Source organism: Ursus americanus, chromosome 7 (assembly GCF_024610735.1).
Source record: "Ursus americanus isolate L20-20 chromosome 7, mUrsAme1.1.p, whole genome shotgun sequence".
Classification (NCBI taxonomy): Eukaryota; Metazoa; Chordata; class Mammalia; order Carnivora; family Ursidae; genus Ursus; species Ursus americanus.
Genome location: NC_142133.1, coordinates 50,725,942 through 50,739,839, shown reverse-complemented (window position 1 = coordinate 50,739,839; position 13,898 = coordinate 50,725,942). Strand labels below are relative to the sequence as shown.

Sequence of the window (13,898 nt, the reverse complement as noted above, 5' to 3'; positions counted from 1 at the left end):
AAAAGATGTTACCACTTTCAGGCCCTGTTCATGAAAAACTCCTGTGTATGCTCCTCCAGGCTCTTCTCCTTTGTACCTGACTGATGGAGTCAACCCCAGGGCAATCTTGGAATCTTTGAAGCCTCATGTTGAAGACGGCAGATGCTCCATCAGCCTGGGTCCCTAGTAACTGTGCAGCCTGTTCACCTGCTAAGTACTATATATGAGCAAGACTTAGATTTTTATTGTGTGAGCCATTATACCTTTTGAGGACTTTGTTATATTTAGCCTATCCTAACTCATACAGTTACATAAAAGCACCTTTTTCACAGTTCAGTCTTAGTTCCCCCAGCATCACCTTTGCCACCTCTGCTACTTCACATGTCATTGAACTAGCAATTAATCAATCATAAGTCCATAAATGGCAATGGCTATTTTCCAATGCTTTATTATAAAAACTTACATATTTGTCAATCAATATCGCCCATATGAAAGTTGATTTCATATAAAGATAGATAGCAATAAAGTAATTTTTAAAGCTAAATATCTTATATTTAAATATTCATAAATATGACATTTAAATATCAAATATAAAATGGAATAAAGTAGTTTTTAAAACTGAGTAATTTTAAAACTGATCAAGAGAAAAGATTTTCTTGTGAAGCATTCAAAAAAAACACAGTCCAACTCACACACAATACTATCCAAAAAAAATGACAAGAGTAAAATCAAAGCAACAGATGCATTTGTTAGCTATCTTACCTAAACCTTCAACCAAAATTTAGCACATACGCGCACACCTACATACACACATTCTCTCTCACATATTCTAAGTACCACAGTCATAAAGAATGTCCTTGTTATGGTTATCACATTTATAAGACCTGGTGCTATGAAAAACAACACAGAAATTATCTGATACAGATACCTCTTTGTGGCATATATGGATCTATTTTATTTTCATTATTTTAATATTCTGCAGGTTACCCAACCCTGTTATATGCTTCTGCAGATCCCTGACATTTATCATAACCTGATGTAAAATACTTATCTGCCTTCTCCTGAGACTGTCGAGTCCATGAAAGGAACTATGTTGCCTAATGCATATCTGAAAAGCCAGGCATCACGCCTGGCCCCCAGCAGAGGTTCAACCTCTAACGAAAATATGAGCATCCTGAAGGACACAAAACGTCAACCCCAGATGCAACCACTCACAGAATGTGAGAACCAGAAGGAAACAGTATCTGGTCCAGACCTCCATTTAACACATCAATAAATTAAGGAAGACCCAAAACAATGCCAAAAATCATGGACCTAGTCATTGGCAAAAATTCTGTACTCCCTACTCTCCACCCCATTATTTAAATGAAAACAAAAAAGGATATATCTGAACAAAGCGAAATGAAAACCATTTGTCACTGAGGACCATTTCATCCTGAGCTTTGATGTACGGACAAAAGAATAGCAAGGGTTTAATCATGCAGTCTTATAAATAAATGCGAAAGCAACTCAGCCTCAGAACTGATTTCCTTATTCCCTCTTTCAGGACTATTATCCAATAAATAAGTCAGAAAGCCCTGTTCTTCTTTACAAAAGAAAAAATGGTGGGTGCTCAGTCTTCCCCCTAGCATGGAAACCTGAGGGGGGCCCCTGGTTCTCTGCTAGAGAACGGAGCACAACAACCTGCATTCATCAACAAGTCCCACAGCACAGTGACACAGAAGAACTACAAGAAGCTCAAGCACTGCAGAAATCCTTAGTTTCCAGTAAGGCTCGATTTCTTCATATTTAATGAAGAATGGGAAAATGTGGACTAAAGTAATTTTCATGAAACTGTTTAAAATAAGAAAATTGTCCCTATTTGCCCAGGAAGGTTTTTCTCAAGAAAATTTCAGAGAGAAATTCTTTCATATGATAAAATAAAAACGAATTCTTAAAATAATATCTCATTCAGATGTGAAAGGGCATTCATTCAACAAATACACTGAGCATCTATCTATATGCCAAGCACTACTGTAGGTCCTAGAGATAGTGAACAAAACTAAACAAAAATCCCTGCTTACATTGAATTCACAATCTAGAAGGAAGAGAGACACACAAGCTATATAAATAAGTAAAATATGCAGCATATTTAATTAGTGCTAAAGGAAAAATAAAACAGGTAAGGGGGATAAAAAGTATGGGGAGGGGTAACAATTTCACATGGAATGGACAGAGCAGGCTGCACTGAGGTGCCATATGAAAAAGGCCTAGGCTTGTCTTGTGTGGGGGAAAGGTTTTTTCCTCTGGATTTCACAGCAAGTGAAAAGACCCAGAGGCAAGAACATGCTTGGTGTGTTCCAAGAAAAGAAATGGAAGCCAGTGGGGAGGACAATGTGAGCAAGACAGGGATGAGGAGACAAGATGAGAGAGGTAAGAGAGGGATGGGTCACATGACATGGCACCTTGCAGGCTTCTGGCTTTTACTCTGAGTAGGAAGGGAAGGTACTGGAGGATTCTGAGCAGAGTGACATGACCTGACTTTGTCAGACAGGATTACCTTGGCTGTTGGGCAGAGAAGAGAATGAAACATAGGCAAGGACATGAAATGTGAGTCAAAAATTAACAACTATAAATGACCAATGAGAGGGGCTCCTGGCTGGCTCAGTCAGTAGAGCATCCAACTCTTGATCTCAGGGTCCCACACTGGGCATGGAGCCTACTTAAATAAATAAGTAAATAAATAACCAGTGAGAATCTGAAAAACCCATTCCCGTTGACTTAGACAGGAATAAGAGAAAATGTCTCACTAAGTCGGCAAAGGTTCACCACACCACAAATCATCACTATGCTGAAATGGGCACTTCTAAATAAAGCTAGTGAGAATGTCAATGGGACAACCTTTTTGAAAATTATTTGACCTAGTAATAGCTCTTCTAAGGTTAAATTCTTAGGAAATGACTAGAACTGTAAAGATCTGTGTTTACAAATTATTCCTAATGAGAAAAAAGACTGATTTAACAACGTTCTATTAGTAGCTGTTGGCTTACTATGATAAAACCACATGGCAGCCTACTATGAAGATGATAAAATGAGGGGTTTTTTCCTAAGAATTTTTAATGGTACTGGAACTTTTCATTTATATCGTGTTTATCTAAAAGGCAATATAAAAATGTTCAGAGTGGTTATCTGAGCAGTATTATTTTTTTAATTCTCCCATTTTCCAGATTTTCCTCAGAACGTATATTCATAATGAAGAAAAAAGTGATTTTTTTTAAAGATTTTTATTTATTTATTTGACAGGACAGCCAGCGAGAGAGGGAACACAAGCAGGGAGCGTGGGAGAGGAAGAAGCAGGCTCCTAGCGGAGGAGCCTGATGTGGGGCTCGACCCCAGAACACTGGGGTCATGCCCTGAGCCAAAGGCAGACACTTAACGACTGCGCCACCCAGGCGCCCCGAAAAAAGTGATTTTTTAAATGGATTTACTAGTATAAGACTAAAACGTACAGCTAAGCTACCCAGACAAAGGTAAGTGTGTTCTGGAGTGATTTCTTCAGAGTGATCCAGGCAAGACTGTCCTGGGAGTTATCTCTAGAGCCAAAAGGAATCACCAATACCAAAGACACTACTCTGCTGGTTTTGTAAATAACCTGTTAAAGGCCTACCTATTAAGAAAGCTTCTGGAGTGGAGAGAGAGGGACACGGCTTTGCATCATTATCAGACACTTAGGCTAAATCCCTTTAAATCGCCCTCAAATCAAACCTTCCTCCCCACAGACTAGCAAGTTGTGCGTGAAAACAGTATGGACTACAGAAAAGAACACTAAGCCACCATTCAGAAGACACAGTCTAGGCCCTGTTTTGAGCAAATCACCAGTCTGTGTTCTCTCTGTGATTCAGTTTCTTCATTAATAAAACCAAGATGATTATCACTAATCCTAGCATAACTTGCAGTCATTTTACAAAGATGAAATGAGAAATTATAGTCAAACACGCTTTCCCATGTTATAAAACTCAATAATTACTAGTAAAACATTATCATTAAATATTAAATGACATGTGATTTACCATATAGATAGATAGACACAATAAGCCTTAGTATTATTCCATTTTGTTGATTAAGGTATACCTATTAGTAGGGGCGTCTGGGTGGCTCAGCTGGCTAAGTGGCTGCCTTCAGCTCAGGTCATGATCCCAGGGTCCTGGGGTCAAGTCCCACATTGGGCTCCCTGCTCAGCAAGGAGCCTGCTTCTCTATCTGCCTGTTCTGCCTGTTGCACCCGCCCCCTTGTGCTCTCTCCCTCTCTCCCTCTCTGACAAATAAATAAAATCTTAAAAAAAAAAAAAAAAAAAGACCTTTAAAAAAAAAAAGGTATACCTATTAGTAAATTATCTGTTAAGTATTCTAAATACTGTATTACCAATCATGTAAACATTACATTGGCAACAACAGAATAACTCAGAAAAAAAAAAACTACATGTACTTACATTTCGGGTCCATGCTAAGCGGTCTGTGTTATAACCCATCATGTTCATGAGACAAGTCACAAATAAATTCCACTCGGAGTGATAACTGGGTCCCCCCGGAGCGCTGTGGACACTATACCACTTGACAAGCATCTGAACAGCAATTTCCTTTGGCAGGATAAACTTAATTGCTTGCAAACATGTTTGCACTATTAAAAACAAAGATTAATTTAAGTATGCTTCCCATATGCATTTCTTTTCCCCTTTTAATAAGAGTTTTTTAACTACTTCTGTGTAAAGGCCAATTACTCTGAAAAGAAAACTGTCATTACAGAGCCACCGGGATGCAAACATTCCCTGCCGATCACCTGAAATTTAAACCAACTACTGAATTCAACAGGAATTGAAAGAGGTCTCAGGGCAGCTTTCCGCTCACTGACTCTGGATCAGAAATAAGACAATCAACAGATTGTTTGAGACAGAAATGATTTATACCCACTGCCCCAGCAATTACTAATAGCTCCCCATTTTGCTCTCAAAAATACTCTAGTAGGGACAATAAATTAAAGGTCATTCTATCAAAAACATGTAATTTCTACATGAATAAGTTCACACAAAATACTGCTGAAATACTTCAGTATTTCATACACAATACTCAATACACGCAACCTCAAATAGCAATGCTTAACTATCATTAAAAGATGTTCTCAATGAGTTAACATCCTGCTAGCCAAAACTTTATAACTTTTATTTCCAACACCATTCATTTTATGAATGTTTTACGTAACGCATCAGCCAATACTACATAATTTTCACCTTCCTTAGTGACTCAAAGCCATTGTAGAAATATCAGTCACAGTGCTACACTGTCAGGCTACTGCGCTGAAGAGGCCTGGGTCTGCTTTTCGTTGTTAAGTGGCCCCAAATTGCAATGTTTTTGTATTCTCACATCTTATCTTTAGAGGTTTCCCGTCTTCCCTTCCCACTGCCACTGTCACCAGGCCATCCTCAGCAGCATATTCTCTCTCATCAATTTGCTATGTGTGTACACATACAGCAAAGATTAGAGTCAACTAGAATAAATGTTAGAAAACCAAATAACCAAGTTTGTCATGGTTGAATCCAAAACACGTGTAAACCAGATACTGCCTGAGGGGCTGAGGAATGTTTATAAGTAAAGTATAGAAACTTCTAAGTGAAGTACAGAAATTTAGTGACTTCTATTTGGCTATAAGAGAGTAAGATTTTCCTTCACTTTTATTCATTTTATTTAATCCGTTATTTGTTTTTATGTATTTTATTTAGGCTTATACTTCTAAGGTACGTGGCCTTGAAATTATGGGCTAAATACTCTTTGAAGAGTAAGGTATCCTATACCTACTCATAGAATCATTTTACCACACCAATGAAAGATATTTCCTAAAATGAAAGTCATTCTATCCTACTTAGCAAATTCCAGAAATCACACAATCTGCCAATGCTTTGCTTTGCCACTTAGATTTCGAAACTAATAGATGTTACGAGTTTTCTTATACATTAAGATTGTTGACAAATCCCTTCAATTCTAAAGTTTTACCATTCTTTATTCAGAAATATTCTCCTAGTATTTTCCAAATTGTGTTTCAATAGTAACTTAAGCAGGCTTTAATTTTATTAAAATACACCTAACTGTATTTTGACTATAACATTAAGTTTTATTCAATTAAGGCAATTATGTTAATTTCTCAATTTACCTAACAATTGAAACATTTATTATATGATTAAAAGCCATCACACACGCCAAAAACTATTTTAGTTGCTTAGGCTTCCTTGTTTCTCAGATTTTCTTGAAAGAGGCATGTCCACTCACTGTATGGCCTTCTTCAACGTAAGAAATCTCAGAGAAACACAACTAGCACATCCTTCAAGTATACCCCTAGCCTTAGAACACATGGAGTAAACACTGAAAAGTGCTCCCCAGCTTCTCTGCAAAGTAAAAATTTCAATCCCATGGCTTCAAAAACAGCAAATTTTTTAAAATCCCAATTACTACTGCAAATCAGCAAATACTACAAATCTTATCAATCAAACTGAGAATACATGGAAGTGAGGTCTGACCTCAATCATACCTAATTCAGAGGTGGCAATTTCAGGAATAGTGATCCTAACCATGGAGCCATTACTCAATTCCTAGGGGAAAGAATGGAAACAAACAGGAGCATGTAAATAGAATTTGTGCGTTCTAAGTCTCTGAATGTCTTAAAAATGGCTATGTTTTATAAGACTGCCTGTCAAAGTAAAATTTAATAAAATAAATGAAAAACAAGTATTTTTCAAATGGAACTGAATATGTCCAAATTTCAGAAACTGTAAATTTGCTTATTTAAAAAACATTTCCAGGGGCGCCTGGGTAGCTCAGCTGGTTGAGCATCTGCCTTTGGCTCAGGTCATGAGCTCAGGGTTCTGGGATCGAGCCCTGCATCAGGCTCCCAGCTCAGCAGGGAGTCTGCTTCTCCCTCTCCCTCTGCTCATGCTCTCTCTCTCTCTCAAATAAATATAATCTTTAAAAATAAATAAATAACATTTCCAAAAGTTCTTGTTTTAATGAAATGTTTAATTTTTATACATACACTAAGAGTCACCATCACTAAAAAAGATGAACTTTTAATGAAAAGACAAAAATCTTAACAACATAAAATTAAACTATTTGAACAAGATTTGTTTTCAATAATCTTTTTTTTTTAAAGATTTTATTTATTTATTCAACAGAGATAGAGACAGCCAGTGAGAGAGGGAACACAAGCAGGGGAAGTGGGAGAGGAAGAAGCAGGCTCATAGAGGAGGAGCCTGATGTGGGGCTCGATCCCACAACACCGGGATCACGCCCTGAGCCGAAGGCAGACGCTTAACCGCTGTGCCACCCAGGCGCCCCTTCAATAATTTTTTAATAATAAAGCAACTGTAGAAAAGTTAAGCAGAATTACTTTAAAGTAAAATAGTACAAAAAATGACACATTGTAAGAGATTTTAAAAATCATGAAAAATATTTGTTTTTATTTTTCAGACAAAATTCTGCACTCTGACAAATTTGAAATGATAGTCATATTTCTTAGAGAGCTACCTAATCTTTTAAAAATAAATATACTTACCAGAGTTACTCTGTTACAGACAGGGTCTCTTATAGAATGAATATAAGTTCCAAGCTGCTGGAAAGTACAATCCTCATTATAGAGAGAATCATGAAGTTTTGAAGAATCCCTCAGTTCCGGAACTGGGGAGAACAAAACCACCTGAAAAAGTCAGAAATACAACACATATGAAATATTTTTTGAGGAATTAAGGACAAAGAAATCTCTTTTTGTACATGGTCTAACAATTGTACGTAATAACTTAAAATCATTCTGCTCTGAGTATGACAAAGCACCTTACGGCAGACCAAGATCCTCAGCCAAAGCAACTAGAAAAGGTCAGTAAAATAGTGAAACATCTGATCAACAGCACTGGAGAGCTAGGGAGACAGCGTACACCTGAGGGGCCAAGGTCTAGGAGAAAAGAAGGGAGTCACAGGGAGGTGGCCCAAAATTCTTCTTGGCATGTGCAATATTTGGTGGGGATTTGGTAGGGAGTATGGATACACTGAGTGCACAAGAAACGCCACCGCTAAGAGGAAGAAGAAACAGCAACACTTCTGGCAATCCTACACAGCTAGACACACAAACTGTAACTTGAGGCAGGCAGCCCAGAGATGTCTTGAGGATCTAAGACCCCAGAGGGAAAAGAGAGCAATGAGAAAGCAAAGAAACAAGACGGGTACAAAGTGGTATCTCCTCTACAGCCAAATGTTTGTTCTGAAAGTATGAGAACATTTACTTTGCTCAATTGTAGATACGCAAACATATCTTAGTTACTAATTAATACTAAATAATCTTAGTTACTAATTATATGCAGATGCTTCCAGCTTTAGATCCAGTCCTAACCACTGACACTTTTTGTATTCCCATAATTCCAATTATAGGACATCTCTAAGTGAATATCTTGTCAACACTGACAGCCCATCAAGTATAAGATTATTTATTATATTCAAGCTTCTATTCCCACAGCTGCCACAAAAACCGAGCTCCACTGGTCCTGAATCTAAGTCTAGCTGCACAATCAACCAGAGACGTGGAAAGCCATTGATCAATGTGTAATACAATCATCTTGTGACCCCATGGCTACCACAAAGACACTAACCATTCCTGGGTTAAAGGAATTCTAAGAAAGTTAGAAACCATTTTACATTACAAAAGACAAAAATTCTTCCAAATCACACAAAACTCTGACACTTCTCCAGCTCCCTTTTGATAGTTCTGCAAATGTCCTACTTTAAGGGAAAGAACTCAATGCTGCACATATTTAAAAAATAAAACCACGGCCTAGACATTGACCAGTACAATTAATTGCTTGCACCAACCTTCACTTTCAACTTCCTGTAAACATCTGCACCCAAATGCCTCTCAAATACAGACCTCCTTTCTCCAGGCTTCCTAACTCAGTAAGCATGGGTGTTCACGTAGCTTGCTCAGAGAACACTGAGCCTTGTTCCCCAACACCTCTCCCCAGCACAGCACAAAACCAATCAACTGACAGATTCTGCCATTTCCACTTCACCAGTCACTCCCCTCCTTTCTAATATGCCGCCATAACTTGGATTCTCTTCACTCCTCTTGAATTAACACAAAAAACAACACCTGGAATCTCTTTGGTCTAAGTCCCAAGATAAACATCTAAAACACAGAGCCTAACATTCATAACTCCATCCTCAAAAGGCTGTAATGTTCTGGTGATAGCATTCAGAATAAAAGCCTTTTCATCCCTTCTGCCTTTAAGAACATGTTACTAAGAGTGGAAATCCCAGCTTACTAGCTATATGACTTTAGATAAGTAACCTCCTTATACCTCTATGTACCCATTGGTAAAATGGGGAGTGGTATCTTCCCAAAAAAGCCATTCTAAGGGATTAAATGAGTTAATACATATAAAACACTTAGAACAATGCCTAGCACATAGAAAACACTCAAAAACAAGTTATTATTACCCATTCCCTGCCCTGCCCCAACAGGCTCCTTGTACTTTTATAAGCATTCATTCATTCCACAGACTTGTCTTATATGCAACATGATGGAAATACGAATACGCATAAAAATGTTATGCACTTACCTGCCTCCACAGCCATTTCCCACGTGATTCCTCTTCTCCCCAAATGCCCCTTTCCATCTACAGATATCCTACTTATCCTAAAGGTCCAAACCAAGTCAGACATGCCCCTCAGATATGAGCCTCTGGTCCTGCCCCATCAAACTATCAGGATGTATCTTCCTATCAGCAAATCTGCTATGGTACTCTCTGTTCCTCATTTATAAGTCTTAATAGTCTACCTTAAATTATACTTTCTCATGCAGACAGTACATCTGTTCCACCCAAATCAATTATGAGGTTCCTAGATGAAAAAGAATGTCTCATTCTCATCTCCGTAGCACCTTACACATCACAAGGGAGGTCAGTATGTTTACTGAATCGTTTGTGTTTGAAAACATGTATATTCTACCAAGTATTAGCTAAACTTCCAATTCTGTCGTTTTTAAAACAGAAAAAAGTTAACCATGGGAAGAACTAATATTTAAACCAAACTTCTTTAAAACACTATTAATTTTTTTAATTTTAATTAAATATTTTATTATTTTATTTTTGTTTTTTTTTTTAATTTTAATTCAATTAATTAACAAATGGTACATTATTAGTGCCAGAGGTAGAGGTCAGTGATTCATCAGTCTTATATAACACTCAGTGCTCATTACAACACATGCCCTCCTTAATGCTCATCACCCAGTTACCCCATCCCCCCCCCACCCTCCCCTCCAGCAACCCTCAGTTTCTTCCCTATGATTAAGAGTTTCTACGGGCGCCTGGGTGGCTCAGTCGTTGAGTGTCTGCCTTCGGCTCAGGTCATGATCCGTGGGTCCTGGGATCAAGCCCCACATCGGGCTCCCCACTCAGCGGGAAGCCTGCTTCTCCCTCTCCCACTCCCCCTGCTTGTGTTCCCTCTCTCGCTGTCTCTCTCTCTGTCAAATTAAAAAAAAAAAAAAAAAGTTCTCTAATTTTTGACAACACCTAATTCTTTACTCACCTCATCCAAGGATCCAAGTAGTTTACTAAGAGGCTTGGGAGTACTGATACTGTCAAGTGGAGTGCTGGGCCGAGGCATCGTGTTAGACATCGTCAGGGAAGGAGCTGGCAGTCCAGGAATAAAAACCTTTCCCACCTTTAAGCAATAAAAAGATGCGGGGAAAAAATATGGGCTTTAATGTATCATATCCTTAAATAAAACCTCATGGCACATAAGCATAAATTTTTTTGTTAGTCCAAATTTTATACACACCAAACACATCTAAAGAATAAAAAGAACTAAAATTTTAGGGGCGCCTAGGGGCTCAGTCGGTTGAGTGTCTGCCTTTGGATCAGCTCATGACCCCGGGGTCCTGGGATCGAGCCCCGCGTTGAGCTTCTGGCTCAGCAGGGAGCCTGCTTCTCCCTCTCCCTCTGCTGCTCCCCCTGCTGTGCTCTCTCACTCTCTTTCACATAAATACTTCAAAAAAAAACCAAACTAAGATTTTAGTAATTCCACTATTCAACTACAAATATCTTGGTATAATTTCTCTTGGTCTGATTCCTTCTCTTCATTATGGAGGAATTATTTGTGGCAGGAAAGCAAGTGAATGCTAATATAGTCAGAACATTATACAAAATCCCATATACTATGCATTTTCCTACCATATTGGTGGTAGAGAGAGCAGGGACACTAAGCTTTCAGAGACTATAAGCAGCAATCTTGTTAACGAAATCTCCGGGCAGAGAGAATGAACATCAATTACTTTCAAGTGGCCAAAAATATGAAGCTGATTGATGCTCCAGAAATCAAATCCAATGTAATCCAAACTGTGCTCTTGAGCTCATAATCTGCCTCCTTCCCTCATAAACTCTCAAATATTCCCTTCATATAAATTCTTCATTAAAAGACTGAGTTGACAATCCATGCTAATCACCCTTTATTTTGGCTATCGATGGGGTTCTCAGGAAAAACACAACAGAAGTTCAGATCCACACAGGCTGAAAACTCTGATAAGACTCAAAGGAAATATTCAGAACTCAAGTGAAATTCTAAGAAAATCCATATTTATGTCCATATACTACCCAAAAGCTAATAAATTAACAAAGTTACCCAAATAAAATCCTCAGGATTAGAAAACAAATTGAGGGTGAAAACTAGTATCTATAAAGTTTTTAAAAAGCTACGAGAGGGTGCCTGGGTGGCTTAGTCGGTTAAGCGCCTGCCTTTGGCTCAGGTAACGATCCCAGGGTCCTAGGATTGAGCCCTCTGTGGAGCCCCACATCACCCCACATTGGGCTGCCTGCTCAGTGGAAAGTCTGCTTCTCCCCCTGCCTCTGCTCCTTCCCCACTCATGTTTTCTCTCAAATAAATAAATAAAACCTTTAAAGAAATAAAATAAAAAGCTATGAGAGACCTCCAGTTAATGATATATGGAGTAGGCACATTTCATGCTACCCCTCCCGCTGTTTACAATAGATTCTGCACAAAATCTATAATGCAATGGAGAAGACTCTGAAAGGTAAAGAAGACACTGGCTAAGGACCTGAGGACCAGGCATAACCTATGATGAATTCCCTAGGCGTTTTTGTTTCTTTCACACTTCCCCTAACCAGGTCTTGAGCTCTCAAGGGGCCTGCAACCCAAAAATGGCCACAGCTGCAAACCAAGAGAAATCCTGGTCTTTTTAGACAAACTGTCGGGAAAAAAGGGACCAAGCAAGACAGAGACATCTTCACCATACCTGCTCCACTACAGGAAACACTAAAAAGCCATGGCCCTGTTTCCTCTATACCAGGAGCTGTGTTCTGGAGATTATGAGCAGAATTCTGTCATTCCCTCTGTGAGGAGTGGGTGGCATCCCTCCCCCAGCATAAGACCTGTGGCCAGGCCTATTTTGCACGGTGGTAACTAGGTGGTACTCCTCCCCTTCTCATCAAGCACTGTAGGTGCAGAGACCATGGACAGAGCGCTGCCGCCTTCGTTGCCAAGAGGTAGCCCTTCTGTACCTCCCCATGGTGTGCAAAAGCTATAAGGGGGAGGAACACTGGCTTTCATCCTTATCCACAATAATAAGCCGGCATACTTATTCCCTTCTGTCCTCCCCAGAAATTATGGGTGGAGCACTGTGTTCCATCCCCACCCTGCAATAACAAGGCAGTAACCCCCCTCTGTCCCATTTAGGGAGTGAGAGGAAGAATGGAAAGGAAGTAAGTAGAGAAAAGGATTCCATAAATATGTGTATGAAATCCTGGGCAGGCCTCTGAGTGAGCTATGTATGAAACTGACCAACAATGACACAGTAAAAGATCTGAGAACTAAATGCTGATCTGTAACACCATTCAGTTCTCAGGCTGGCCTCTGGGTAGCAAAGAAGTTGGTACCACAAAGAAGTTGTGGCAGACCACAATCTCATTAAGAGAGCAGACAACAAAAAATGGGCCCCAGAAATACCTCTCTCCTTGGCCAAAAAAATCAGAAAGGAATAGCTTAACAAGATCGAAACTTTTAGACAATAAGCAATCTACTCCAGACAAATACCATGGGAAAAACTATGTCCCACCTCTCAGTCCTGTCAGCAAAGGCCAAGTGGGCGCCTAGACTTCCATTCTCACCTGGCTTTAACAAAGCACCGATTTGGGGGGGGGGGGGGACAAATAGTACTATGGATTCACAAGAATGTTACATAAAGCAGCATTCGGAACTCTCATACACTGTTGAAGGCAAGAGTAAGGGGAGATGTTGTAAACTGGTACAACCTACACCTTGGAAGACAATTTGGCATCCCCCTCACCATGGCCAAGTTGAATATGCATATACTCTAAAGGTTAAGAGACTATGTGTAAGAATTTTTTTTAAGCATTACCAGAGGAGGGGTGGCTCAGTCGGTTAAGCGTCTGCCTTCGGTTCAGGTTATGATCCCAGGGTCCTGGGATCAAGCCCCACATCAGGCTCCCTACTCGGCGGGTAGTCTGCTTCGCCCTCTCCCTCTGCCCCTCGCCCTGCTCGTGCTTCCTTTCTCTCTCTCTTTTTCCCTCTCTCTCAAATAAATAAAATCTTTATTTTTTCATAATTTTTTATTATGTTATGTTAGTCACCATACAGTACATCCCTAAATAAAATCTTCAAAAAAAAAAAAGCATTACCAGAGGAAACAGCAGAAGCAACATAAACACCCCCAGTGATGATAAAATGGTAAAAGTTTTAGTATAACCACACAACGAACTACTAGGGAGCCTGCTTCTCCCTCTCCCCCTGCCTGCCACTTCCCCTGCTTCTGCTCACGCTCTGTCAAATAAATAAATAAAATCTTTAAAAAAGAATGTTTAAAAATCATCATCATCATCA

The 13,898-nt window shown here is 39.3% G+C and overlaps 1 protein-coding gene across 6 annotated transcripts in view; it reads right to left on the bottom strand.

The window, feature by feature from the left end:
- ANAPC1 (anaphase promoting complex subunit 1) overlaps nt 1-13,898 on the bottom strand; it is a 94,314-nt gene that overhangs the window by 63,511 nt on the left and 16,905 nt on the right. For all 6 annotated transcript variants that reach the window (XM_045808939.2, XM_045808938.2, XM_045808941.2 and 3 more), the window contains 4 exons: nt 10,572-10,706; nt 7,555-7,695; nt 6,535-6,595; nt 4,448-4,635 (listed from right to left, as the gene is read on the bottom strand). In XM_045808939.2, the coding sequence (XP_045664895.2) occupies nt 4,448-4,635; nt 6,535-6,595; nt 7,555-7,695; nt 10,572-10,706 (525 nt within the window). The remainder of the gene's footprint in view (nt 1-4,447; nt 4,636-6,534; nt 6,596-7,554; nt 7,696-10,571; nt 10,707-13,898) is intronic.